Source organism: Candoia aspera, chromosome 1, assembly GCF_035149785.1.
Source record: "Candoia aspera isolate rCanAsp1 chromosome 1, rCanAsp1.hap2, whole genome shotgun sequence".
NCBI classification, from domain to species: Eukaryota; Metazoa; Chordata; class Lepidosauria; order Squamata; family Boidae; genus Candoia; species Candoia aspera.
The window spans coordinates 42977952-43004624 of NC_086153.1; the positions used below are offsets into that span (position 1 = coordinate 42977952).

Genomic DNA, 26673 nt, shown 5'->3' on the forward strand with positions numbered 1-26673 from the left:
GTTTTTCTGCTCTTGTTATGAAAAGTGCAAAATGACACAGCTGTGCAAATTTGGAGACAGTCTCAGCAGTGGTAGTTGCAGCAGAAGTCTCTTTTGGTCAAGTGCAGGTGGGAAATCCCATGAAATAGCCATACTGATGAACCAAATGCTTGATGCCTCCAAATTATTCACGCAGCTCCACAAGAATGGAAGGGTCACTTAATACCAACATTTGATCTTCTGAATGCAACTATTATCTAGTCCTAGTCATACAGTACATGTATGTCTGGTACTTCTCTCCATTGCCTGACCCTTGCATAATTAGTAATGGTAAATAAGAACAATAAAGGAATGTTGCAAGAAGGTTGTTAGGGGGCAATGTGCTTTAAGCAGAGGTTTTGTTTATCTTAGGTGCTTAGAGATAAATTCCTTAATTTTGTAATAAAGGTAAAACTAGAAACAGCAACATATAAAAATAATCCTTGTCTATCTCACATATACTTGCTTATGCATCAGGCTACTGGGGGCAGATGTGGGGGACAGAATGAAGCAAGTAGAAGAAAAATAAAGTGTTAAAGTGTAAGTTACTTAAATTTTGCTATTGACTTTGTTTCTAGGCAAAATCCTTGTCTGGTGACTAGAGCAGCATATATTGATGTCCTTGTTCTGTTGAATAATTATCTGGGGGTGTCAAAAATAAAAGGTAAGGTTGAGCTAATGCATCACTTTCCTGCCAGTAAAAAACAAAAACGACAATCTTTAAGACTGTACTAGGACTGAAGGAATAGATTTTACTATGCATTGGACTGTCAGACTTAAAAACACCACCACTCTCCTTCTGATGTGAAGAAAAGCAGAGTCTTCTCAAGTTTAATGGAGATAAAGCAAAGACCTTATTCCAAGGCTTAAATTATTGTAAAAATGGGGATGAAGGGATAAATGTGATTTTGATGTTTGACAAGGAAAGATGGAAAAAGACAAAACCCACAACTCCAATAATATAATACAGTGAAGAACATTGTGGTTTCTTCTTCTTTGGCTAACATAAAAGTAGAGTTGAGGAAAAACATTTTTCTTGGTAACTTTCTGAACACTCTAAGGCAGTGTTTCCCAACCTTGGCAACTTTCAGATGTGTGGACTTCAACTCCCAGAATTCCCCCACCAGCTGGTTGAGAAAGGTTGAGAAACACTGCTCTAAGATGAACAGTGTAATGCATTGACAACTACCGTGTTATACTGAAGCTCTAATAAATCTCTCATGCTGTTTGCAGTCTAACCTGAATAACAATCTTTTAACTGCTTTTTGGTTTTTCCTAACTTAGCTTCTTAGTCCCAGTAATGCTAATTCACAGTTTTATACATCAATAGGTTTGTTGATATATGTATTCCATTGTATGTATTCCATTGACTTAAAACTGATATATGTATTTCATTGGTATATGCATTCCATGGCCTTAAAACTGGTATGTGACAAGGCCAATAATCTGAGAAGAATTTTATTTCTATAGTAGTTACTTAGCTAAGAATACATATGTCACATTCAGAGGATGAGGGAGTCCAATAAAATCTCTCAAGTGGTTCTGTTAGAAAAATATCCACACTTTGCATATAGTTTATGCACCTTGTTAGGCAGATCCTGTAATACACCTTGCTCTCTACATAGATGGTCCAGATAGATGCAGCTAGAACATACAGGACACAACCCTGGTCAACAGCAGGGGAAGTTTTCAGAAATACTTGCAAGCTGCTTTCAACTGAGTATTGTAGCAAAGTTCAGTTAGAATACTTGGAGATTTAAAGCCACAAAAAAAGTTTACTGATTTAAAGTAGCTCCTATACTCACTTGTTCTCATTGACATCCCACTTACCCAATCCTGCTCATTTAGACTGGTCAAGCCTAGCTTGAGGAATGGAAGCCACCAAGTCTGGATTCAGAATGTATCAAAGAGCTGGTGTGTTCCAGGACCCTTTTTACCCCAAAGTCCCTGTCATTGATTTGTAAGTTCAGCAGCTGTTAAAGGGACTGAGGTTTCCTTGCATTTTGCACCCAGCTTCTCTTTGTCTGTTTTCCAGTGGCATTTCTTATGCATATCCTTTGGCTCTTAATGACTTGGTTCCTTCTTACTATTTTTCAAAAGCATCTTTTGACAGTATTTCTGGCTTTCTTCTCTCTGTGTACATGCTTAGTTCATTTTTAAGCTATGTCCACTATTGTCAGTTTCAGCCTCGTGTCACAGTCCATAAATAACTACTAGGTATATCTCACTATTTTCTTTTTCCTACACTTCCATATTTTTGTTCATTAGGGAGATGACTGCTATGGAAGTAGTCTTCTGCAGCATATACTATTACTTGTTATCTCTGAAATGAATTCTTCCATTTCATAAGAATCTTTCCATTTCAAAGGAAAGACATGCTCAACCTAGAACCAGCATGCAGGCTGGTAGAGAGAAGCTATATTATTCCATTAGATTTGCTTTTTTGTGTAGAGAGAATCAAACAATTGAAAACAATCTTCTGAAGATTGTCTTTTGTCCTATTTGCTTTTCATATCCACTATAACGTATGAATGATCATCTCTGTATATTGCTAAACATGGAAAAGATTGTGTAAGAAATAAAATGGTCTTTCTTCATGGAAATACTCTGGAAAGTGCTGCACTGATATTCCCTACTACTTGAATGAGCTTAATCAGGACAAAATGAAATTCAGCATAACAGCTCTGTAGCTGGTTAAACACGGACAATTTCTAATTAGTTACAATGTTCATAGATTAACCTATAAGTGATTACTTTTTCCAGAATGTAACTGCCTTGAGTTTTTGTGCCTTTCTATCATTGGTTTGTTGTTGCTGAATATTTTGCTTCAAATTCCACCATAGCAAATTTATTTTGCAAGGTTAGATCAGTATTGAAGAATTTTGTGGCGTGATTAAAATTAGGCCAGTTTGGAATTTTATGTTTATAACTTTACACTGCAATTCCCAGTGGCAGCTATAATGTCTGTAAATAATGTGCAAAGAAGGTTATGGAAAGGCACAGTTTACAATGCTTTTAGAAATAAATGCCACTCAAGAAATCCAGAGATACTTGTTATTACACAAAACCTGAAGCATTAGTCTATCTAGCCTAATAATGTATCCATTAACTGATGGCAGTGTGCCCAGTTGAAGTGATGGAGGAGGACCTGCTGGCTCACATTTCCTTAAGATGCAGCTGTGGATAGTTATGGAGACAGTTCGGGGAATGGAAGACTACAGTTGGTCCCAGCCAACTTGATGCCTCTAACTGGACATTACTTTAATTATACCAGTAAAGCGAGTACCATTTGTACATTTTTTTTTCTGCCAGTGTCTAATTTATTTTAGAAAATTTTAGAAAAATAGTGTGTGTTATGAGAACCAGAGCAGGGTTTTAAAATATACTCCCTTCCCTTGTTTATTGATATTATATAAACATCAGAATTGCCCCCAGGGTTTTTAGGGGATAACTGTTAAATTCAGAATGCTAGGTTCAGTGTGCTGTTCCTCCTCTGCCATGCTGTGAGTCTATTTTTTCCACCAAATGCCTCTTAAGTGGGATAGTATGACTCTTTCCCTTTGTCCACTGTAGACAACTATGAAGGGGATAGGAAAGACTGTATTTATTAAACTTTGCCTAAATAAATAAATAAATAGTCATAACACTCTAGGCCAGTGTTTTTCAACCTTGGTAACTTGAAGAGGTGTGGACTTCAACTCCCAGAATTCCCCAGCCATGCTGGCTGGGGAATTCTGGGAGTTGAAATCCACACGTCTTCAAGTTGTCAAGGTTGAGAAACACTGCTCTAGACTGAGGAAGATGGAATAAGCCAAGACAATTGAAATGTTGAAATAGCTCGAAGATTCCTGTGGAATGGAATGACATTTATACAACTGCCTAGTGAAGTTCAGTTTTTAATCAATAAAGAGTGGTCATAGTTTTAAATAATGGACGCTAACTAGTATTTATCAGTATATAGTAGAATGAATATGGTCATTTGACTAATCAATAAAGTTATTCATTCATTCTACAGTATATAGACTGAATTAAATCCATCTACATTATGTGCTTGTGCATGTATGTGTGTGTGTAAATGCATTTATTAGCCAGCCACCCAAACCCCCTATAATGTCCTTTGAAATACTCATTTTTCAAATGTTTCCAAATGCATTATCTTCATCAGAGATACAAAAGCAAAAATCATGACTTTCTCATAAAATTCAATTATTTTTCCCCCACAAATAAAAAAATGTAAAGAGAATGGGCTTTTGCTTATGTGACTTATGTGACAATGGTTTAAAACAAGACAACATTTTAGGTTATTTTCTTCCATTTTTAATATTCAAATTAAACTCTCCACTATAGAAACATACTATTTTTAAAAGCAATATCCAGTGTTACTATTGTAAGAAAATATGTTTTAGGTTTTTTTCCTTAATTAAAATGCATATTTTTTTAATGTGATCTTCTGCCAAGCATAATAAATATTTTTATCTTAACCCCAAATATATTTTATGCCCTGTGGTTGAGAATGAGAGTGAACATTTTGAGCTGTTTGTTTAGAAGATAAGTCAGTCTAAGTTGTAGATTAATTTAATAATGTATATGTATTATTTGCTGTAAAAGGAAGTTGTTGTAGATACAGTTGCATGGACATACCCACAAAAAATAGTTAAAACAGCTGGTGTATAAATCTTTAATTATAAATATTTATTTGTGTTTTTTATTTTTATTTATTTTCTATCCCGCCTTTTTTTTTTTTTTATAAATAACTGAAGGTGGCAAACATACCTGATAACTCCTTCCTCCTCCTCTTTTCCCCACAACAACAACCCTGTGAGGTGAGTTGGGCTTAGAGAGAGTGATTGGCCCAAGGTCACCCAGCCGGCTTTCATGCCTAAGGAGGGACTAGAACTCATAGCCTCCTGGTTTCTAGGCCGTTGCCTTAACCATAAAAATTAGTGTTAGTAGAATGAAATATCTTCCTTTACTTAATATCTATTTAAGTGCTGTCTAAAAAAGAAAGATTATAAAAATATTGGCAGTGTACTGCTTATACTATGTGGTCGATTATTAAATTTAACAAAATTCATCAGAACAAACTAGAGGCAGTTTTTTTTTTTTGCTCCAGCATCATACATTTTGGGTGTATTAATAGGCATGGCCAACTAATTTTTTTGCAGAAAGACAACTCACTTTATGTTTTATCCATTTGGCTGTGTAGTCTGCTGATCAGAGCATTTTGTTTAGTGTCGTGTAGTTCAACCTCACAGTCAGTGCAGACTTGTAGGACCCAAACGGGCATGACTGGAGCTCAGCAAATCATCCTTGACCATGGGAGCAGGGTTGTAAGGGTCACTCAAAGGTTTTTCTCTTACGCCTTTTGATCTGCAAATATACTGATTATCTTGGAATATCCAGTTTTATGGCATGCTCATTCTCAGTCAACAGCACTGACAAGCCACTTAAGTGCCCTTGTGATAAATTGCTTCACTGAGGCACACCATGTTTTGGTAAGTAACAGCCTACACTCAGTGGTTCCCTGTGATGCAACAGGTGCCTTTGGTCTGTAGTAAAATCATGAGAGACAAAGGTAACATCCTCAAAATCTTGTTCTTCATTTGGTTCCAGATCACCATGATTACTATCTTCTATTCTTGCAATGTCAACATTCTCCTCTCTTCTCCTCTCTGCAGTTCTGAAGAAAATAACATTTGGGATCTTTGCTACTTTCTCTTTCTGCTGTTTTCCCAACTTCCACTTTTGTGTACCACTCTAAAATTAAGCATTCTCGGCACTGGTACTTGGCATTGTCATTTTAAACTTGATCTGTCCAACTTTTTTTGACTTTTTTAAAAAATTGAACTCCTTAGAAGAGAAGTTTTATTGAACTCGTCAAAACCTGAATGCATCAGTATTCAATAACCCATGCTTTATATGTTATGTTTAGCATGTTCTGCAAACCTAGCAAACTGTGGCTTATTCAATAAACCATGGGCAAACAAACATGGCTTAGCATGATAAGGGAACCTAGCTATTGTTTTTGGTGGTGATTGTCATTTTTGTTAGATGCAATTAAAGTAACTAAAGAATTAGTGTGTATGTGTGTGTGAATGTATGAAGTTCCTGGGAGAGGCAAATGTGTACCTTGGCCTCAGGAAAAACCACTTCCCACCTGAGGCAAACCAGCCTTCGCTCTTGCCACAGTGGGGACTGAACTCAGATAGGTAATGCTGGCTGTAGCTGCTTAGCTGCCTGCACAGAAACTCCCCTCATCTCCACTGGTCATGAGGGAACTCTTGAATTAAGGCCCTTCCCTCTGCAGTTCACCACAACAGCTTGCCTCCACTGCTTTCTGGCATGGTGCCAGCATGCAGCCTGCCAAGGACTTGGAAACAGCCTACTCTGCCCAGACCCTTGCCCTGTGTCTATGGCCATGGGAGCAATGAGTTGCCATGACGAGCCTCAGGAGGATGTAGACAGGTGGGTGAGTGGTCCCTGTCAAAATACCAAGGTTGCTCAATGTCCGCTATACCACTGGCCCTGCACAGAGGCAGCAGCTCGCTCTTTTATATTACGCACCTGTTCTTTCTTGTTCTCTAGCTTCATCGTCTGTACTCTGTGTTATCCACATGGGAGTTCCATGGAATGCAGTTCTAAATATTCAGTTTTTAAAAAATAAGATTTGAATGGAAGATCAAAGCGAACTCAGTCAAATGGTTCTCAAATCTGAGGCCTATTTTAGCTTTATTTATTTTCTAAGCTCCATCTTGTGCAATCCCTTGCTGTACACTGTTTACAAAGAACCTTTGTGTGCAACTGCACACTTCTGTTGTTTCTCAAAAAATTTGGCTAAATAATACTGTTTTAGAACTTGAACAGGAGCCAAATTCAGAACTTTGGGCCTTTCTTTGCAGAAAGTTGTGGAACTGTGTCCCCCATGCCTTTTTTCTAAGTGGCCCTCTTCCAAAGAAGCTTAAAAATCCCACAAGAGGAGAAAGGAACAGGTATGTTTTCCCCAGTGAGGCTAATAAGAGCAAGGGTGATTTCAATTGAAGAAATAGTGCTAGGAAGCTATGCATAAAAATAAGTTGTCTCAAATCAGTTTGGAACCAGCATGCTTTTAAACTGAGGGAAAATACAATGAAAGTTACTCATAGACCTCAGTACATTTCAGTTTGGCTTTTAGAGAGCTTTGAAAAGTAGTCAGGAAAGGAGGAAGACAAGATGAGAGGTATTGTTGCAGGCAGATGTCCCCATATATTCTCTACCTCAGCAGCTCTGAGGTATGAAAATTGTCTATTTGTCCCATTGGCTTTATGGGGCAATATCTAAACTTTAATCTCTTTTTGCCATCTTTCAGTGTCTGGAATTTCTTTGGCTTGGATCCTTTTTAAAGGAAATTGAATGTCTAGCAGCTCCTTCTTTAATGGGAGTTTCATGTTGTCTGATGTCATGTTTAAATCCCTCTAGCCTTTTGGCACCAAAGAACAGATCTGGAAAAAGATACAGCGAATATTCTATTAAAGCACTCGCCTACTCTTGGCCACTAAAAGAAAGGATGACAGCAGTATATATTTCATCTGTTCATAACCATCCTCATTTCTATGTGAAAATATAATAACAAATACTGAGCCACTGCTGAGCTTCTAAGCTGACGTTCTACAGGCGGGTTTATTGTGTTTTGTCTCTAAGAGTAGTCAGTGGTTTTATCTGGTTCAGTTTTCTGTCAATTTTAAATGTGATTAAGTGATGTTGATACATTTTGCTGCTACTACTACCAATGTGTTTTTATACTGCCAGCACTTTGGACATAAGTGGCTTAATTTAGACTATGTGCCATTAATTTTAGCAACTTGCATGTTTAGGACTGTGATAATATCCCATAAGTATCAGCATTTCATTCCTGATTTATTCACAGTTGGAGGTACAGTTGAAGAAGAAATTGTTACATCATGAGTCTTTTAAAATTTGGAAATGTTTAAATGGATGGTAACTGGAAAGTCTCTAATCAAGCCTTTATTTTGCCCTTGGTTGCCTATGTTGTTAGGGATGTGGTGGCGTTGCGGGTTAAACCGCTGAGCTGCTGAGCTTGCCAACCAGAAGGTTGGTGGTTCGAATCCGCATGATGGGGTGAGCTCCCATTGCTAGTCCCAGCTCCTGCCAACCTAGCAGTTCAAAAACATGCAAATGTGAGTAGATTAATAGATACCGCTTCGGCGGGCAGGTAACGGTGTTCTGTGTAGTCATGCCGGCCACATGACCATGGAAGTGTCTACGGACAAACGCCGGCTCTTCGGCTTTGAAACGGAGATGAGCACCGCCCCCTAGAGTCGGACACGACTGGACTTAATGTCAAGGGAAACCTTTACCTTTACCATCTATGTTACGTTGCTCAGGGTGGTCCCACAGTATAGTTTAGGATTGGAGCAACCCCTGAGAGGTTTGGGCTTAGGAACCAACATAAAATACTATTTTGCATTAGTTACTACTCTCATTATTTGGGCAGATTTATTCATGCAGGCAGGCAGATACTGTTTACTATTTTTTAATAATGTTTTTAATAAATTTTTTATAATGTCTTTACTATTTAGACCCAGTTATCTCTCTCATTTTTTGCAGTTACAGTGTTAGGCAACATTGTTGTGACATATTATTGTTCTCAAAATTTACCAGAACTGGTATATGCATATGCATTTAAGTGTGTGTGTGTGTGAGAGAGAGAGAGAGAGAGAGAGAGATTACAAGCATTAGTCCTTCTTTGAAAAAGTGGTCTTTTTCCCTATCTTGGTAGGACCCAGGTTCTTGGAAAGAGTGATTTGTGGAGCTCAGGTTATGAGAGGTTGAGAATCACTGCTGTAAGCATATATTAGTGGATACTTTTGCTGGTTTCCATGTGGTGACATGCTTGCTGAAATCATGGTAATCCCATTTGAAGTGCAAAGATCAGGCAGCTGTTGCAGTGGATATGAAAAATAGTTCATCTATTCAGGTCATACTCATATACTGAATGGCTTGATTGTTTTTAATTTAGAAATATCTCTGTGATTCATTGAAGGAGAATAGATAATAGATAAAAACTGTAGTCTCAGATCAAAGTATTTTTTTTTCATAGAAAATGTTTCATTTACCACAAACTAAAAATAACTAGGCACAAATATCTTGTTTTATATCAAAGCTTCTTCCAAGTACTTTAGAAAAGTAACTTAAGAATAGTAGTTCTTAATTATTGATAACAAAGATGGCTTGCATTCTTATGCAACCACAATGGATTTTCTTTTGAAAAGAGAATAACCTGTTTATGTGAATATAAATGTCATGCTCTAAATAACTGTGTATCACAATATGCAAGCTCATTTTCTTCTCCTGCTTATATTTCCCCTCCCCCTACAATCTAACTTTTGCAATATATGTGTGTTTTGTTTTAATAAAATCATAAAATAGCAATCTGCTGTACAGTGTTAAGTCAATGTCCGTAAGTCTGCTCAATTCAGTTGGGTGTATTTCCAGGTAAGTGTGCATTAAGACTGCAATTCTGGTCTGAATACATTAAGTCAGTCTTAGCAGCATGGTCCCCTTCAGATGTGTTTGGACTGCAACTTGTAAGATTCTTTGCCATAATGGCCAGTTGTGGAGTCTGACCATTTGATTTAGCAGGTTTACAGGTACATATTTTGATTTGAAATAAATGTTGATTTCTAAATAATTACACTTCTAAATAATTAAGTGTTATAATCCTTATCCCAAACTTTGGCAATGAATGTGAAAAGGATTGTACCAAAAACAGAGCCACTAAGAAACAAGAAGTAAGCAAAACTCCATGGCTGACTAATGAAAATCATGAATAAGAATATTCTTCCTAGGGAATTATGTTAAATTTTATTGGAGGTTTCATATTTGGTTTTGATTCATGGAACTCTTTCCATCTAAAAGATATTCATTGCAATATATTTGAATTCCTTTAGAAATGTTTCTTGAATTTTAAGATACAATCCACAATTAATCAGATGGACTCAATATTTTGGTTCTAAATGAGTTCATGAGTGGTAATCTAGTTTAGTACTTCATTATAATGGGATTTTCTCTAACTGACATACTCTACATGAAGGTAAGCAATATGTTTTCAAACTATATTACAGCTTTTAAATCAGGGATATGATCTTTTAGTGAATTAATTAGATCACCCTTCTCATATTTTATAGCATGCAGAGTTCAGTTCTTGTTTTCCAAGCTGTCCAACCTTTAGTTCCTTAGATTCTTGCTCCTCAAAATATCTACTTCAAATCTCAGTGCTCTGATTATTTCTATTTATAATTGCTGGGAAGGTAGCAAACATTGCCAAAGCAATCTTCAGCCCATTTTTAGCACTACTTTTTATAATGCAGTTGTTCTGTCTTTCATCTGTAATCTGATTGTCACAAATAAAAGTGTCATATGGATACAACCATGCAATTTCATGAGAATGGTATGATGTGGACTGCCATTGCCTTCTTCCAGAAAGTTTTGCAATTTCCCAGTTTAGCTTATGGCCAAGGTGTTTCCTGGTGATCTTCCATTGAAATAGTAACCAAACCCTACACTGCTGATCTTCCAAACCCAGGGAAGATGGGTGTAGTGCTTCACAAATACTAAATCAATTATATGTGGGTGTTTCTTAAATTGGTCAGGATGTAAGAGATTCAATTCTGTATTATAATTCATTGACAGCTGAAAATTAGTACATTCTATCATAATTGGTACAAGTAATGATAAAGCTGTTTTTGTGATTTTATGCTAGCTTATTTGAAAGTAAGAGGCCAGTTGCATTGTTAGCCTACCTGCCACATGAGTGGCAAGTATGTGAGCCTTGCTGCCCATGCCATAGATGGCAGTGAGCTAGGGGTGGTTTTTCCAGCACTACCCCCCAAATATTGTTATATCTAGCCAGGAATGTATTTTTAAAATATTTTGTTGAAAAACATTATAAAACAATCCTGTATTTTCAAAAGCACTGCAAATCTTTTCTTTAAGCCCTTAATGAGGAGATAAATATTCTACAGCTGCATTCTTGTTTTATACATATTTTAACTTAAAGTATTTTCAACATTGTAGAAAACATTGTTCATTTGTATAGGCTATGCTGGCTGGGAATTTTGGGACTTTTAGTTCCAACGCTGCTAGCGGGCTAAAAAGGATTTCAGAAGGCTAAATTAGTCTATAATTTTGTTGTTAACAATAATACCCAATGATGCAATCCTTATATGTTGATTCAGGCTTCTAATACTGTATCTCATAATTGTTTTTGCTGAGTTGCTGGCAAAACAAACCCTCCATTAAAAGAAAAAATTTAGCTGTGCTCTCTGTGTGCTTTATTTAGAAATCAGCCACCTCAATTTGATTTTGTGCCAATCTTCCTTTGGAGGAATATTTCCTCTGGTCAAACTCAAATTGTTCACTGGATATAATCCACCCCCACCCCCTGGCTTTGGATTTTTACCTTCTGTTCTAACTTCTGTTTCTTAATCCTAATTTAGGAACATGTTCAATAGCATAATTTTGTCTATAAATAGAAATACTTGAGTAGAAATAATTGAAATAAATTATACCCGACGATCTGCTGCTCGGTCCAACAGAGGCTCTAGCTGCTGCCTGGAATTTGGCGGCGGCCAGGGCCTTGGACAGGATTGCGCCTGTGTGGCCTCTCCTGCCTTCTCAAACCCAACACTCCCTGTGGTTCATGGAGGAGTTAAGGATTCTGAAGAGGTTTAAGAGATGCCTGGAGCGCCGCTGGAGGAAGACAATCCAAATCCAACCGAATACAAGCTAGAGCTGTGATTAAGGCCTACCTTGTGGTGGTAAGAGCAGCGAAACATCAGTATTTCTCCGCTCTTACAGCATCCGCAGAATGCTGCCCAGCGGCCCTGTTTAAGATTACTCAATCCCTTTTAGGGAAAGGGGAGTCAGAAATTCATTTACAAGGCCATGCTGAGGAATTTTCTGGGCATATGCAGGATAAAATCGCTCGGATCCAGTCCCAGTTGGACTCTTGAGTGTGAGTCGGAGTCTGGGGAGACACCCAGGGAATGTACTTATCATGTTATCTGGGAACAGTTTGACTCTGTTGAATCCGAGGAAGTGGACAGGATCCTCCAGACTGTAAATCCCACCACTTGCCAATGAGATCCATGGCCCTCCTGGCTGGTGAAAGCAACATGGAAGGTGACGTGTGGCTGGGTCCAGGCGACAGTAAGTACATCTTTGAGTGAGGGGGTGTTCCCAGCAGCCTTTAAGGAAGCACTGGTCTGCCCCCTCCTCAAGAAAGCATCACTGGGCCCTACTATTCTGGACAATTTTTGTCCAGTCTCCCACCTCCACTTTTTGGGGAAGGTGGTTGAGAAAGTGGCGGCATTGCAGCTCCAGAGGATTCTGGATGAAACAGATTATCTAGACCCCATTCAGTCAGGTTTCAGGCCCGGTTATGGGACAGAAACAGCATTGGTCACACTTATGGATGATCTGTGGCGGGAGCGGGATGGAGGCAGTGCATCCATCCTTGCTCTTCTTGACCTCTCAGCGGCTTTTGATACCATTGACCATGGTATCCTTCTAGACTGACTCTGGGAGTTGGGGGTGGGTGGCGTGGTCCTGCGCTGGTTCACCTCCTTCCTCCAGGGCTGGGCCCAATCAGTGTTGATAGGGAGCAAGAGATCCAGTCCGCAGCCCCTACTTTGTGGGGTTCTGCAGGGCTTGGTACTCTCTCTGCTCCTTTTTAACATCTACATGAAACTGCTGGGCGAGATCATCTGTTACCACGGGATGAGGTATCATCAGTATGTTGATGATACTCAACTATATATCTTCATCCCGGGTGAAGTATGTGATGCTCTGAGTGCCTGGGGGCTGAGGGCCTGGATGGGGAACAACAGGCTTCGGCTGAACCCTGGTAAGATGGAGTGGCTGTGGACTAATGGCTCCTCGTTATCTGGGAAATTGTCATCTTTAGTTCTGGATGGGGTGGCACTGCCCTAGACAGACCCGGTGCATAACTTGGGGGTCCTCCTGGACTACGACTCCTGCTCGAAGAGCAGGTGGTAGTCGTGGCCAGAAGGGCCTTTACGCAACTTTGTGTTGCCAGTTACACCCCTTCCTGGAACGAGAGGCCCTTCGAACGGTCACTCATGCCCTGGTTATCTCCCATATAGACTACTGTAATGTGCTCTACATGGGGCTACCCTTGAAAAATATCCGGAAGCTACAGCTGGTCCAGAACGCAGCCACGCGGGCAATTTTAGGTGCCCCAAGGGCAGCACATGTAACACCTCTGCTGTGCGAGCTGCACTGGGTGCCAGTTTGCTTCCAGGTCCAATTCAAGGTGTTGGTTATGACCTTTAAAACCCTACATGGCGTGGGGCCAGGTTACCTGAGGAACTGTCTTGTCCCCATCACATCAACCAGCCCCACCAGGGCATGCAGAGAGGGTATGCTACGGACTCCATCGGTTAGAGAATTCTATCTGGCGGGGTCGCGGAAGCATGCCTTCTCTGCATTAGCTACTGCCCTCTGGAACATTCTTCCCCCAGAAGAATGATTGATAGATAGATAGATAGATAGATGGATGGATGGATGGATGGATGGATGGATGGATGGATGGATGGATGGATGAATGAATGAATGAAGGCAGACATTTACTTTGGAAATTAATGTGTGTATTGGTTTAATAAAACGTTATGGTATAGGGAGAAAAATACATAAATGAAAGATGGGGAAAGAGTATTCATACAAAAGAAAAAATAGATACTTCAAACTGATTTGAGATTAGATTTTGATTTTAATGGGAAATAAGTATCTGAGACATCAGAAACACTTGGTCTATGGTCTGAAAGGATACAAATATGTGTGATCAGTAATCCAGTAATTTCTGAGAACATGTGTGTGCTTGGTTGGAGAAGGGGAGACTAAGCAAACATATACTATGTTCTCTGAAATTACTGAGTGATTAACAGATGTTAATGGAAGGAGGAATCTGTACTGTTTTCCAAAACGAATGGTCAGAAATGCTCCCTAAGTTCAATGACATGTAGTTTCTTAGTGTCTATTCAGTCATATGAGCTGCTGAATGCTAATATTTCTATCAGACCCCAACATCAGTGTTTTGCATATTATTTATTTGCTTTATAACCTACTTTTCATTCAGGAACTTATGGTGGTATACATAACACATACTCCTCCAATATTTCCCCACAATCCTGTGAGATGGTTGAGAAACATGACTGGTCCAAAGTCACCCAGTATGATTCTGGGGCTAAAGGTGGACTTGAACCTGGGTCTCCTCACTCCTAGTCTAATACCTTGAGCATTACAATATCCTGGCTTTCATAAATTTGCAGGCAACTGACATCTGAATTGCAAGATTTAGGAGTTTCCAGAGTCCTGCTCATTCAGGACACCAAACTAAAAGTTACCAATTGCTATTAGTATTGAGCCGATGATATAGTAGCCCTGGACCAGACTTTACCAAACATCTGTTTCCTTACAATGGTGGATGCATTCTGACTGGAACAATGAATATATCAGCTGAGGCTCACAGCCATCTCATTGGTTAAATTAATGTGATGTGTTACTTCCCTTTGATCATATGATTTATATGTGCCTAAATTGGCTGGGTAGTACTTTTAAGTGTGGTAACTAGACATGAGCTTCCCCATATCCTTTTTCATTCTACCATCCTATCTTATTTCATTTCAGAAACAGAAATGAACACATTTTGGGAAAAAATTAGCACAATTATCTTGGATTCTGAACTAGCAACGGGTATCAAGCATTCTCCTGCAGTCCCAGGACTTGCTCAGTATCTCCAGAGTATCACCAGGCTCTTCACATCTATGTGTTCAGTGCCTGCAGAACCTAGATTTGCAAACAGGAATTTACTTACTAAAAATAGTATAATGAATCAATGTTTGTCAGTTGAATACCTGCTGCTTTCAGACTTTTGTGAAGTACGTTTATTGGTGTTAGAAACAATCCTGCTATGGTTGAATCAAGTGAATGCAAAACATGTGATGGAAGAAAAAAGAAACATTTTGTTGAATCTACTGTCTGGCTTGGAGGAAACACTTATTAAGATAGCTATTAAGGAAAAGCATCCTGAATGTTTTTGCAAGGTGATAACCTATTTTTTCTTTTCCTTTGGTGCAAATCAGTTACATAAAATAAGAACTTAAAATAAAATTAAATTTTGTGCTGGCTTTGACCATAATAAACCATTCTCTCTCTCTCTCTCTCTCAAATTAAGTTCCAGTTATTTATTCGACTTAGGGTCAGAACAGTACTTCCTGTAAGTGATTTTTTCCCCCTGTAATAGATATTAGAGGCTGTGTATAAAATCGACCTCAGAAATGTGCTTGCAAAGACGGAAGGTGCTGTAAAAATGAATCCAAGAGAATTCTTGCATTGGATTATGAATATTGCAAATACTTCTGCCAGGTATATTCTCTTGTCTTTTTGTGTTTTGCTAATCTATATTTACTGGTTGCAGACTGCCCAATGAAAACGAACTTTGATACAGGAAAGGCTTAGTGAATGGACTACACTCTGGGTACTAGCTTCCTTACGTTTTGAAATCCAAAGTAATATTTTAGAAGAAAAAATATTATTGAAATGTTTCTTCCTCCTTGCTTTGCGGGAGGAGATCTGAATTTTAAGGTAAAAAATTAGCTGGACTGATGCTGAACAGATATTACAAGAACTTTATCATAAATTGGTTATTAGACTTGTTAAATTGTAAAAGAGTGGTTATTTTTCAATTTATTTTTTCAATTTGTACCTTTCCTCTCCATCCATATACAGTTCAGTACAGACAATTATTAAAGAATTAAAAACCTAGTTAAAATGGCAGCTAAAACAATACTCTGAAGTCTGGCTGGATTGCTCAAAATGTCAGTTGGAAAATCTAGAGAGAAAGCATATCACTAAAAGAGTTTCACATTTCTTCTGTAAATGAGAGAATAAGCAATTGTGTAAAATAAAACTTTTTGGGCATTATTACAGATTTTATTGAGATTTGTAGACTTGATCTTCAGAGCAAAGATAACAAAAACATTGGTTGGGTAAGATTGATAAATAGAAGTAGAAGATAATGAGAAGTCTAGAAAAGTGCTAGGAAAGTTATTGAAGTCCATTCCTAACTCCTCAGTAGTCCAGAAGAACATAGATGTGTGGCCAGTTTACAATTATTAGAAATTATTAGAAACTACAGTGTTAAAACATTATCAGGATCTAGCACATGGATAGTTCCGTATATTTAAGGAACATCCTTCTCATGCAAAGACAAACAATGGTTTGTTAACATATGCTTTCTCATGAGCAGTCATGAAAAATTGAATTAGGTCAATCTTCATCCTGGTTTCAGTAACAGAGCAATATGCTTATGTAACAAAACCTACCTCTACCTGGTGCCCTCCAAATGTGTAAGAATTACATTTCTCACAATTATCATGCTAGTTGGGAATTTGGGGGTTGTAGTTATTAAATATTTGGAGGGCAACAAATTAGATAAAGCTTGTATAACAAGTGAGCAGGGGGTATTTTCAGCCAAATAGTCTGTTGGCTGTGACACTATTCTTATTAAACATTTAATTTGGTGTATCTGTGTTAACATTTATTTTTACAGCATCGAAAGCCTATCCCTTAAATTTGCCTCGAAGTGGCTCATATATCTTGTACAAAACTGGCAGGAGGTAAGGAAAATTAATTTACCAAATGTTTGTTCACTTTTGCTATGATTAAAAACAGACATAATAAATACAAAGTTTCTTTCTGTAGAATAATCTTTAAATATACTCATTTTTAATCTCACCTTTATTATTTTTTATAAATAACTCAAGGTGGTGAACATACCTAATACTCCTTCCTCCTCCTCCTATTTTCCCCACAACCACAACCCTGTGAAGTGAGTTGGGCTGAGAGAGTGACTGGCCCAAGGTCCCAGCTGGCTTTCATGCCTAAGGAGGGACTAGAACTCTCAGTCTCCTGGGTTCTAACCTGTTGCCTTAACCACTAGACCAAACTGGATCTTTTTTTTGTTGAAGTGTTTAAGTTAGTTGATTCATGTAAAACAGCCTGAGATTAGGAATGCAGCCCATATTTCCGTTTTCCCTTTTTAATAAATTTACAGACATTTCTAAAATTCTGTTTTCACTTTGTCATTATGGGGTACTGAGTGTAGATTAATGAGAAAAAAATGAATTTGAACGATTGTAGTATCAGGCTGCAACATAACAAAATTGAAAAAAGTGAAGGGGGTCTGAATACTTTCTGAATGCACTGTAATGTAAATGTTGTAAACTTTTAGCAGTTTCTTCTTTACTTTTTTGTGCCTTTAGTTGATTCCTAGTGACTGCCTGCAGTTTTCTTGGCTCGGTTTTCAGAATTGGTTTGCCATTGCCGCTGCCTTTGGGCTGAGAGAAAGTGACTGGCCCAAAGTCACCCAGCTGGCTTTGTTCCTAAGGCAGACCAAGAACTCACGGTTTCCTGCTTTCTAGCCCAGGGTCTTTAACCAATACATCAGCTGGCTCTCTGCAGTTAATTTACAAGTCCATTAATTTGGGTGTTAGAATTGTGCAGTGTACACAGTTCTGATTTCGCTGAGTATTGATGGCTATTGCAGTGGTTTTAATGGCAGTTACCAATTGTTTTATAGGACTTGGAGTCAGAGATAAAACAATGGCTTCAATTAGTTAGTTATTGCTGTGAAGATGAACAACAAACAGATCTGAGATTGGCTGCTGCAGAGATTCTTGTGGACATTACACCATTTTTCCTGACTGATCAGAAGCTTCTCTTGGGTAAGTAATTAGGCAAAGCAAATAATCGAAAGTAACTAATTTTTCACTCTCATTGAATATAGCATAACAATAAAACACACACTGAAATTTGTACAGCCAAATCTGCATAATTTGTGCTTACTTCTTGGTTAAGTTGCTTCTGTATTATTCAAGGCGGTGGTAATCACTTTTAGAATCCTTCATGATTTGAGGTAGTTATTTGTGGGACTGCTTACTCCATGTAGAATCTCCTTGCCCAAGATGTACCTGCCGAGAATTCCCATTCCACATGAGATGCAGTGGGAGGAGATTCAGAGGCAGACATATTCTGTAGGAGCTCCTTTCTTGTGGAATGAATTATCACCATACATAAGATCTGTGCCTTTACTCATAATATTTAGGAAATTGTTAAAAAACAGACTCTTCCAGAAGGCATTTACGACTGTGTACCTGAGATGATTGGTGGTGCTACTAATAACATTATGGATGGATGAAGAGGTGTTTGAGATATGGTTACTCTTGATTATTGATTTTATTTATTAATTTAATTTATGTACTGTTAATATTCTTGATGTTTTGCTGTGAACTCCTTAGATTCCTGTTGATACGATATAAAAACCCCTGTTATAAATAAATAAATTTGCATGCAGAATTTACACATAGCTTGTAGATTTAGAGAAATGGTATTTTAAAATACAGGTAGTCCTCAACTTGCGACCAGTCGTTCAAAGTTATGATGGCGCTGAACAAGGGGACTTGCGACCAGTCCGCAAAGTTGCAGCCAACACAGTGTCGCCACGGTCACATGATAGTGATCTGGACACTTGGGTACCTGGTTCACAATTACGACATTGCAGTGAGCCGCGGTCAAGTGATGGCCATTTGAACCTTCCCTGCCGGCTTCCCACTAGCAAAGTCAATGGGGAAGCCATCAGGGAAGGTCGCAAGTCACTCTGGTAAGTCACTCCCACTGCTTTATCTCTTGAGGAGCCCTAGTATGAAGTATGAGATCCCAGGGATCTCATACTCTGTAGCACCCCCCTGCCCACCTGCACTCCCCAGCACCTGCAGGCTGCCCTTGCTGGCCTGCCTTTGGCACCCCCATCCCCCACATTCCTTACCTGAGACTCCTGCCTCTTCCTGCTTAATGACCCATGCAGTCCTGGCAGTGGGGACTGCCAGAATTGCTATTGCTAAGCAATGAGGTCATGCTTTATGAGTGCATTGCTTTGCGATAGCAATCCTGGTCCCAATTGCCGTTGTAACCCGAAGACGACCTGTATTAGTATGTATTTAATAGAAGCCTGCCTTTAACCAGTTGAGTATAGCTTGAACTGCATGGCTATTGGGACAAAAGTCAGAAGAGAAAATGTCAGATAATATTCTGGAAAACTATGAGGGACAGATAATCTGTTGCTGGGATCTCACTTTGGTTTAAAAACATGTAATTGCTTTACAAATTATGTTTGCTTTATAAATACGTATTTAAAATCCACCCCTAACGTTTATTTTTATAAATACTCAGGTCTGTCTGACACATTGTTCCTTTGGAGATGTGTTGTTCGGCTGTTGCAGAGTGAAGAGCAGATAGTCAGGGATACAGTTGCTGGGGTTATAAGACTAGCTCTGTCTCAAGAAAATGTATTTAGGAAAACAGGTAAGTTATTTTCTCGTGATCAATATTTATGAGACTGACTTCAGTGCAAGTGCCAGTTTGCTCTTGTTTGTGGGTTGCATCCAGTAATACATGTAAAGTCCTCTTTCGCTTAATTGATTTTATTGTAATTCCTTTGTTTGATTGCTGTGAGCCATCCAGAGTTGTCAGGAGTTGGACAGCACACAAGTTTAATTCATCATCATCATCATCATCATCATCAATCTCTTCCCCTTCTTCCATCTGCAGCCTCCTGCATGCCTAAAGCCTCTTATCCAGAATTTCAGGGACATATCCAGAAGAGAATGAAACAGAAGAATCACCTGAACTTGACTACTGGAGTACTGGGGCAATGTTTATTTTATTTATTTATCAATTTTTTATCACAACTCATCTCCCCCACATGGGGGACCCTCTCTTCAAGAGCAGGCCCGTGTTACAGTAGTCCATCTGGGAGGTGACTAGGGCTTGAATGACTGAGAGTAGAGCCTCCCAATCCAGGAATGATGCAACCAGTGTACAAGACGAGGCTGTACAAAGGCCCTTCTGGCCACAACTGCCACCTACTCTTTCAGCAGGAGCTGTGAGTCCAGAAGAAGCCCCAGATTGTGCACTGGCTCTGTTTGGGGCAGTGCAACCCATCCAGCACTAAAGATGGCAAATCCTCCAGAACAGAAGGCCCTAAAACCCAAAGCCACTCAGTCTTGCCAGGATTTAGTTAAGCCTGTTGTTCCCCAGCCAGACCCGCACAGCCTACAGGCACTGAGAGAGGGCATCAACAGCATATCTTAGCTTACTGGGGCAGAGATATACAACTGGGATCATCAGCAGGTATACAAAATCCAGACAGTGTAATTGGAAAACATTAAAATATGGATGTGTGTGGTTTATGGAGTGGCTGCGTGTCTTGTCTAATGAGCGTGTGAAATTTGTATCAGTACCAGATAATTGGAAAAACACTATTACAGTTCTCCTGTACAGAGTGAAATGTTGCAAATAGTGAAGGGTGAGTGACTGCATCCACAGCAAATAAGTGGTGCCAAAAGATGATAGGTATGCAGTAACATAATCATATGGCATGCCACTATTACATATTTGAGTTCTAATGTCTGTCAGAAGTACGTTATGTGTGGCAGTTGCATGATGACATTAGCATTCATGTGTCACTTACCCTTCCTTCTCCCCTGCAGATGCCCATGAGGGCAGTTAGTTCATTAAGTGGGCTTGGGAATGTATTTGGCAGAATTCTTATTGAAAGGGTACAAAAGATGGTAATAAGCAAAATTTGAGAAGTGCAGTGTGATCAGGTAGGTGGTGTGCATAGCAGGTTCTTGCTTTCCAGCAAGTCACTGACGAATGAATGTGAAGAAGCTGATTTATTGTATGTGATAAATCATACAATAAAATGAATAGCTTTGAATTATGGGAAATTTTCTGCTAATATGGAATTGAAGATTGGTTGCTGAAGCAGCACTGATCAGGGAATAAAACAAGGATCTGGAATATCTCTGTGGTTTCTGAATGTATTTATTGTCAGAGGTATATAGACTGCTTATGCTAACATTGGAGATGTTTGTTGGGTATATGACTATACTTTTATGGTTGGATGGCATTTATGAGATTCTCAAGAAACAAGTGCGATGTATAAAGAGCAAAAGATAATGTATGAAGCAGTCTGTATGTCATGGAAGCAAGGATGGTTTGGAAGAACAGAAGTGTGGAGAGAGATCGTGGGTGGTAATATAAATTAGATTTTTCTTTTTTATTATCTTGTGTCTTTAATTTCTTTTGCATATTCTTTGTTTCTTCTTTCTGTGCTCTCATAATGTTGCTTATTCCCAATGGAAATACTGTCGTGTATGTCAGATATGTAGGTATGTCTGTACTTCTTAAGTAACCTATTCTCACTGTATCTAACTTTCCTTTCGCATGATGTACCAAATATAATTTCTATATAACAAGGTGGGCTTAAGCACACTTACACAAACTTTATTTCTCATAATGGACTACATGCTAACCATTACTGTTTACCTGCATTTGCTTATTTTAATTTTTTTCTAACAATTTTCCCACCTTAGTAAACATTCTATCGAGCTATACAAAATCATGTATTTGCTGTATGTATAATTTATAATTGCTTATTCCATTTTCCATGTCAATCATAACTACCTTGGTTTTTGATACATTCATATTCAGATCATATAGTCTTTCTCACATTCACTACACATCATTTGAGTTCTCAGCCAACCACACAGTTTATCTGCATTCAAAGATACATGCATATTCATGGACCCAGCCAACACAGTCCAACATCACCACAAGCTCCCCTTATACACTGATGCAAAATACATTTTCAGTTTCATCATATACTGTTCGTACTGCATTCATCTCAAATAATTGCATCATTTTTATTTTTAAATCCACTTACTCTTCTGGAGGCTCTTTATTTCTTCCACATCCCAAACTACTTTTTTCCTATCAAAATCACTCTGTGTGTTCTTGCCTCTGTTAATCTTAACCATTCTTGGTTCTGATTACATTCTTTATAACTATCTTTTTCTCTCTGTATAAATTATAGTTCACAAAAGCTGCAATAAATCTGTTTTTGTCCCACTATTTAAAGTAAACTGTCATCAAGTTGGCTTAAAATTAATTGTGTAAAGAAACACAAGCACATTAAACCCACACAACGTAACTGTTCCTGGTTTCTTGGTAGATTAAAGAGGTCAGAGTGGGCCTCTATTGACCTTTAAAGTGCTATAGTATCTTTGTTGTTTCTGCTGCATTGGAATATTGCACCCTAACCTTTGAAGGATTCTGAAAGCAGATCTTTGTTTTCCTCGTGGGAAAATGGATCATCATACAGCTCCCATAGATTACGTGGACAGTGCTTGATTCTTTTTGTAAATAAATCCAAGGAGGAGGAGGGTTCATTGGTAGTAATATTGCAGAAATCGCATTCCCCCATAGTCCTGTTTCATTTTTTTTGTCAGTTAATACATGCAGTAAATACAAAAATGTGTGTTCTTACAGTATTAAAAACTGATTGAGGTGTCATAGAGAATTCATGAAACTTTTTTACTTCTGCAAATAGTCCTAGGCTTGGTAGGGAGAATGGCTGTTGGAGAAGCTAATGTTTGTCTGATTTTGCAAAAAGGTGTAGTACTAGAGAAGAGAAGTCATTCAATAGCAGCTTGTCCTGCTATTGCAATAGATACTGTGCTCATTTTTGATACGTAGTTCAGAGTAAGAATATGTTAAAACCAAGCACTAAGCATTATGACAGACTAAAAAGTTGATGCAATTAAGTTGCTTTTTCTGATAGTGTTTTTTTAAAGCATTAGAAACAGCTGGATGTATGGAAATTACACTTGCTGCTGACAACTTGACAACATCCTTTACAGTGGCAGTGATGAATTCAAGGGCCTGTGTCTAACATCACAGAGATTTTCCTATCTTTCTTTCAAGTGATTTACTAGAACTTCCAAGGGTGTTTAAGTGTGAAAACTCTCTGCTCAAACAGACATTAAGACTAAAGAAGGATTTAAGAGGGGAAGTGAAATAGATTTATAAACCAGGGTTAGAGAATTTGAAAAGACAGTTAGACCTCATCTCTTCTTTGGTTATCAGAGCTTGTAGAAACTGGTGTGCTTTAACTATATCAGTCTAGTCGGCCAAATCTAAGAAGAAGCTTGATCAAAGAAGTTTTTGTGGAGTCCTTGGTGCTCCCTGAGCTTGGTTGTTTGCTTGCCAATGTTTCATTACCCAACTAGTTAACATCAGTGCGAGTGAGTGTGAGGTTTGCTCCCTCTTTATATACAGTAGCTTGCCCTGCCAGTGTTGGTAGGATGTGGTTTTTTCCTTGGGAGTTCCTTGATTAGGATATTGTTTTCTGCTTGATTGTCTGGTGTTAATCCCTGCCTATCGGTGTTGGCCATGGGTGAGGATGTGTTTTGGTCTTTTTCTTTCCTTCTTAGCTTTTTTATTGTCTCTCTTGAATGGTGTGTAAATGACAAACATCAAGCAGAAAACAGTACTCTAATCAAGGAACTAATCAAGATCATGAGTACTAATCAAGAACATGAGTATTTCAAAAGTTAACCAATGAGCAGTAAGTCTGTATTTTATCCTTGTCCAAATAAGCCTTTGTTGCTACAAGGAACTGCTGTGAGGAATTAACAGTAGATGCTGCTCAGCCAAATTGGAATGAACATATTTGCCTTGTGGCCAACAAGATGGTTGTTAAAGGCACATTGGAGTGTTAAAAGTTCTGTTGAGTACTTCAGATAAGAAAGTCTGAGGACAAATGAAAGTAAGGGTTGGAAGATCTGCATTGGTATTTTTAGTGACACTTAAGAGTATAAAAATAAAATGGTATCCCTTAAAAATGACAGGTGGTTAAGTAAAAGATCCTTTTCCTAAGGCTGATGCCATCATAAACACTTTGTGTAAGAAATGCAATTCAGGGAAGCTGAATGAATCCCTGGCTTCATGTTGCTTAGAACGAAGTACACATGGTTAAGAAACTGAGGATACCATCTAGCTACTATCTCAACCCTGTTGGGAAAGACAGAGGTTCTAAGGATGCAAACATGGATATCCATTCTTATTTTTTTACAAAGCAAAATTGAAATAACGCCATTTTACGGCCACAATAGGCTCAACAAGTTCCAAAGCCCTATGTAGTAAATGACTGCATAAATGTACCTCTTACAGAACTAATACAATCCATGCATGATGTTACACATTTTTGGATTCATATTAGGTTTCAGAAAATTATATTAGTAAGTAAGATTACTCATTTAATAATTTGGTTTTCATTATACTCTTCCTGGCAAGCCATGTAAAAGTATATTACCAGTTTTAAGAGAATTAAATGGGGCAGTGGTCTACAGAGCAGACAAACTGTAAAATTACATACTTCACCTGTACAATATATTTTGGAATTAATGGATGGTCATTCCTTATATTGTACATCTGTAGCTTTGTAGTAATTGTGGGCCTTCTATCTACAGATGGCTAGACAGTCGATTATTTAGCGATTTTTAGCATACCCAATAGTTAAAGTTCGTGTATGTGTTTGTTTTCTGGTATTTGGTGTGTGTGAATGGGGGGGGGCATCATTTGCATCTAGGAAGGTTAGTTTTATGGTGCCACCTACTGGGAATCCCTGTTTTAAGACTGAAATTGCCAGGGAATCTCTCAATTCCTTCTAGTTGTTTTTCTGCTGTCAGTATATTTCCATCCAAATATTAATGTCTAACGATGTTGCTATTCACAGCAATTCTATTTTATTTTATTATTTCTAATCCACCATGACTGAATTTTCTTATAAATAGCTATTTGTAAGTAAGTCATATCAAATAGGGTTGGGATTTATTACAGTACTTGGAAAATATATTTGTTTTAGTCTTAGGAGAGCATTGCTACTTAATAAATGGACCATTGGGAGATATGTCACCCATTGAGAGTTGGGCAGCATACAAGTTTAAATAATAATAATAATAATTTGCACAGGTGCGGTGACATGTACAGAAATCTCTTGGCATCATGACATTTTTACATACTCAGTTTGGTTATTACCTGCAGGTATTAGTATTTCTATCATGGCTACCCAACAGTAAGTATTTTGGGAATAGGTGAGACTACAGCAAACAATATTCCTGTTGTCCTATCAGATCAGAAATTTGCTTTTACTACAAGTTTGTGCTTACTCAATAGGCAGAACATTCTGCCTTTCTGGAAGTGATTGGGACATCACCAACTGGGTCCATTCCAGCTTTTTGATTTATGATATGAAAAGCCACTAAGTTGGAATGTAGAAAGTACTTCAGGGTATCTGTGTGTATTCTGCTTATGGCTGCTGTGTTATTAATGAAATGATATTGGCACTTGAATTACAAATGTTAATGACCTATGGTCAGAGTAGCATCAAACAAAAGGAAGCAAACTGGTAACTGAATTCTTGACCTATATATTTTCCAGTGGTTTTTGTTTTGTTTTAAACGTTATTGTTTTCCAACATTTCTTTATTTGAGTTAGCAAACCATAGTAAACCACTTCCTCCTGATATAACTTTCCATGAATGCTAGACTTCAGAAGGAAGCAAGTTGAACAAACAAGATCTGCAGAAATTCCTTTCCAGTGAAATTTAATAAATATTTTTTAACAGCTAGTCAAACATGCAAGAAATATTTTTCTTCTTCTGCTAACTAGCCAGGTTTTATATACAGTTAAATATATATGGTTTTATATATATATTTAATACATGTACAGTTAAATATAAAAGTTTTATATATATGCTCAGTGGAATTCCTGCTGTCTTCAATGTATTGAATAACAAGGCCATTCAAGAAAAGAACTAAGTTGCTGGTTGCTTCACAGAAAGCTTTGTGAATGATGAGGTGAGCACATTTATGGGGAAGCATAAAACTACTTCAGACATTGAGGGAGACAGGATGAAGATGGTGACCATATGGAGTGCAGGTAGTGAAAATATCAGTTCTGGGTTTTGAAGCTGGTAAGATTCTATTCTAGATTAGTTGAATACAGTTTTAAATTGAATTGAATTGAATAACTTTATTCAATGTTATTTGGTACTACCGGAATTAAGCCAGTACCTTCCTTTATATATCAGAAGAAGGTTGTAGAAGAACTGTTTTCCTTTTGTGTCCATTCTTAATATGGGTTCCAGGCACCAACTAGCACAGTTGGGTCACAGGACAACGGTATGTTGGCTCCACTTAAACCACTTAGCTTAGTGACCCCAGACGTCAATGAGGAAATATTTCACCCTCCCACCACCCAATAGAGTGGGCTCCTTTTAATAGGGAAACCAATAATTAGATTTGTAGAAAGAATCATTATTGAATTTAATTTTTTAATATTTGCATTAAATATAAAATATCAGCACTCAACACTGTTCTTTATGTTAAGATTAATTTACAGTTCCTCATAGTATACAAACAAAAGTATATCTACCATATAGAATGTCTTTGTTTTCATTAATTATACTCCATTCTTAGCACTACAATTTGTATATTTTAATGTTTATATATGACTAGTAAGGAAAGTTGGAAGTAACTTTTCTTCATTCATGAGGGAAAAAAAGGTTTGTGTATAATAGTCTACAAGAGAAATATTTATATCTGGCACAATTAAAAGTCTTCTTGTAAATGAGTACATGTGTGGGAGGCTAGTTGTATATTAAATGGATTA

The 26673-nt window shown here is 38.0% G+C and overlaps 1 protein-coding gene across 1 annotated transcript in view; it reads left to right on the forward strand.

Annotated features, from left to right (window-relative positions):
* Positions 1 to 26673, forward strand: part of THADA (THADA armadillo repeat containing) — a 145503-nt gene that overhangs the window by 113741 nt on the left and 5089 nt on the right. Inside the window, exons 31-36 of the mRNA XM_063302892.1 lie at positions 597 to 682; positions 14725 to 15140; positions 15341 to 15462; positions 16649 to 16715; positions 17678 to 17822; positions 19327 to 19458. Of these exons, the coding sequence (XP_063158962.1) occupies positions 597 to 682; positions 14725 to 15140; positions 15341 to 15462; positions 16649 to 16715; positions 17678 to 17822; positions 19327 to 19458 (968 nt within the window). The remainder of the gene's footprint in view (positions 1 to 596; positions 683 to 14724; positions 15141 to 15340; positions 15463 to 16648; positions 16716 to 17677; positions 17823 to 19326; positions 19459 to 26673) is intronic.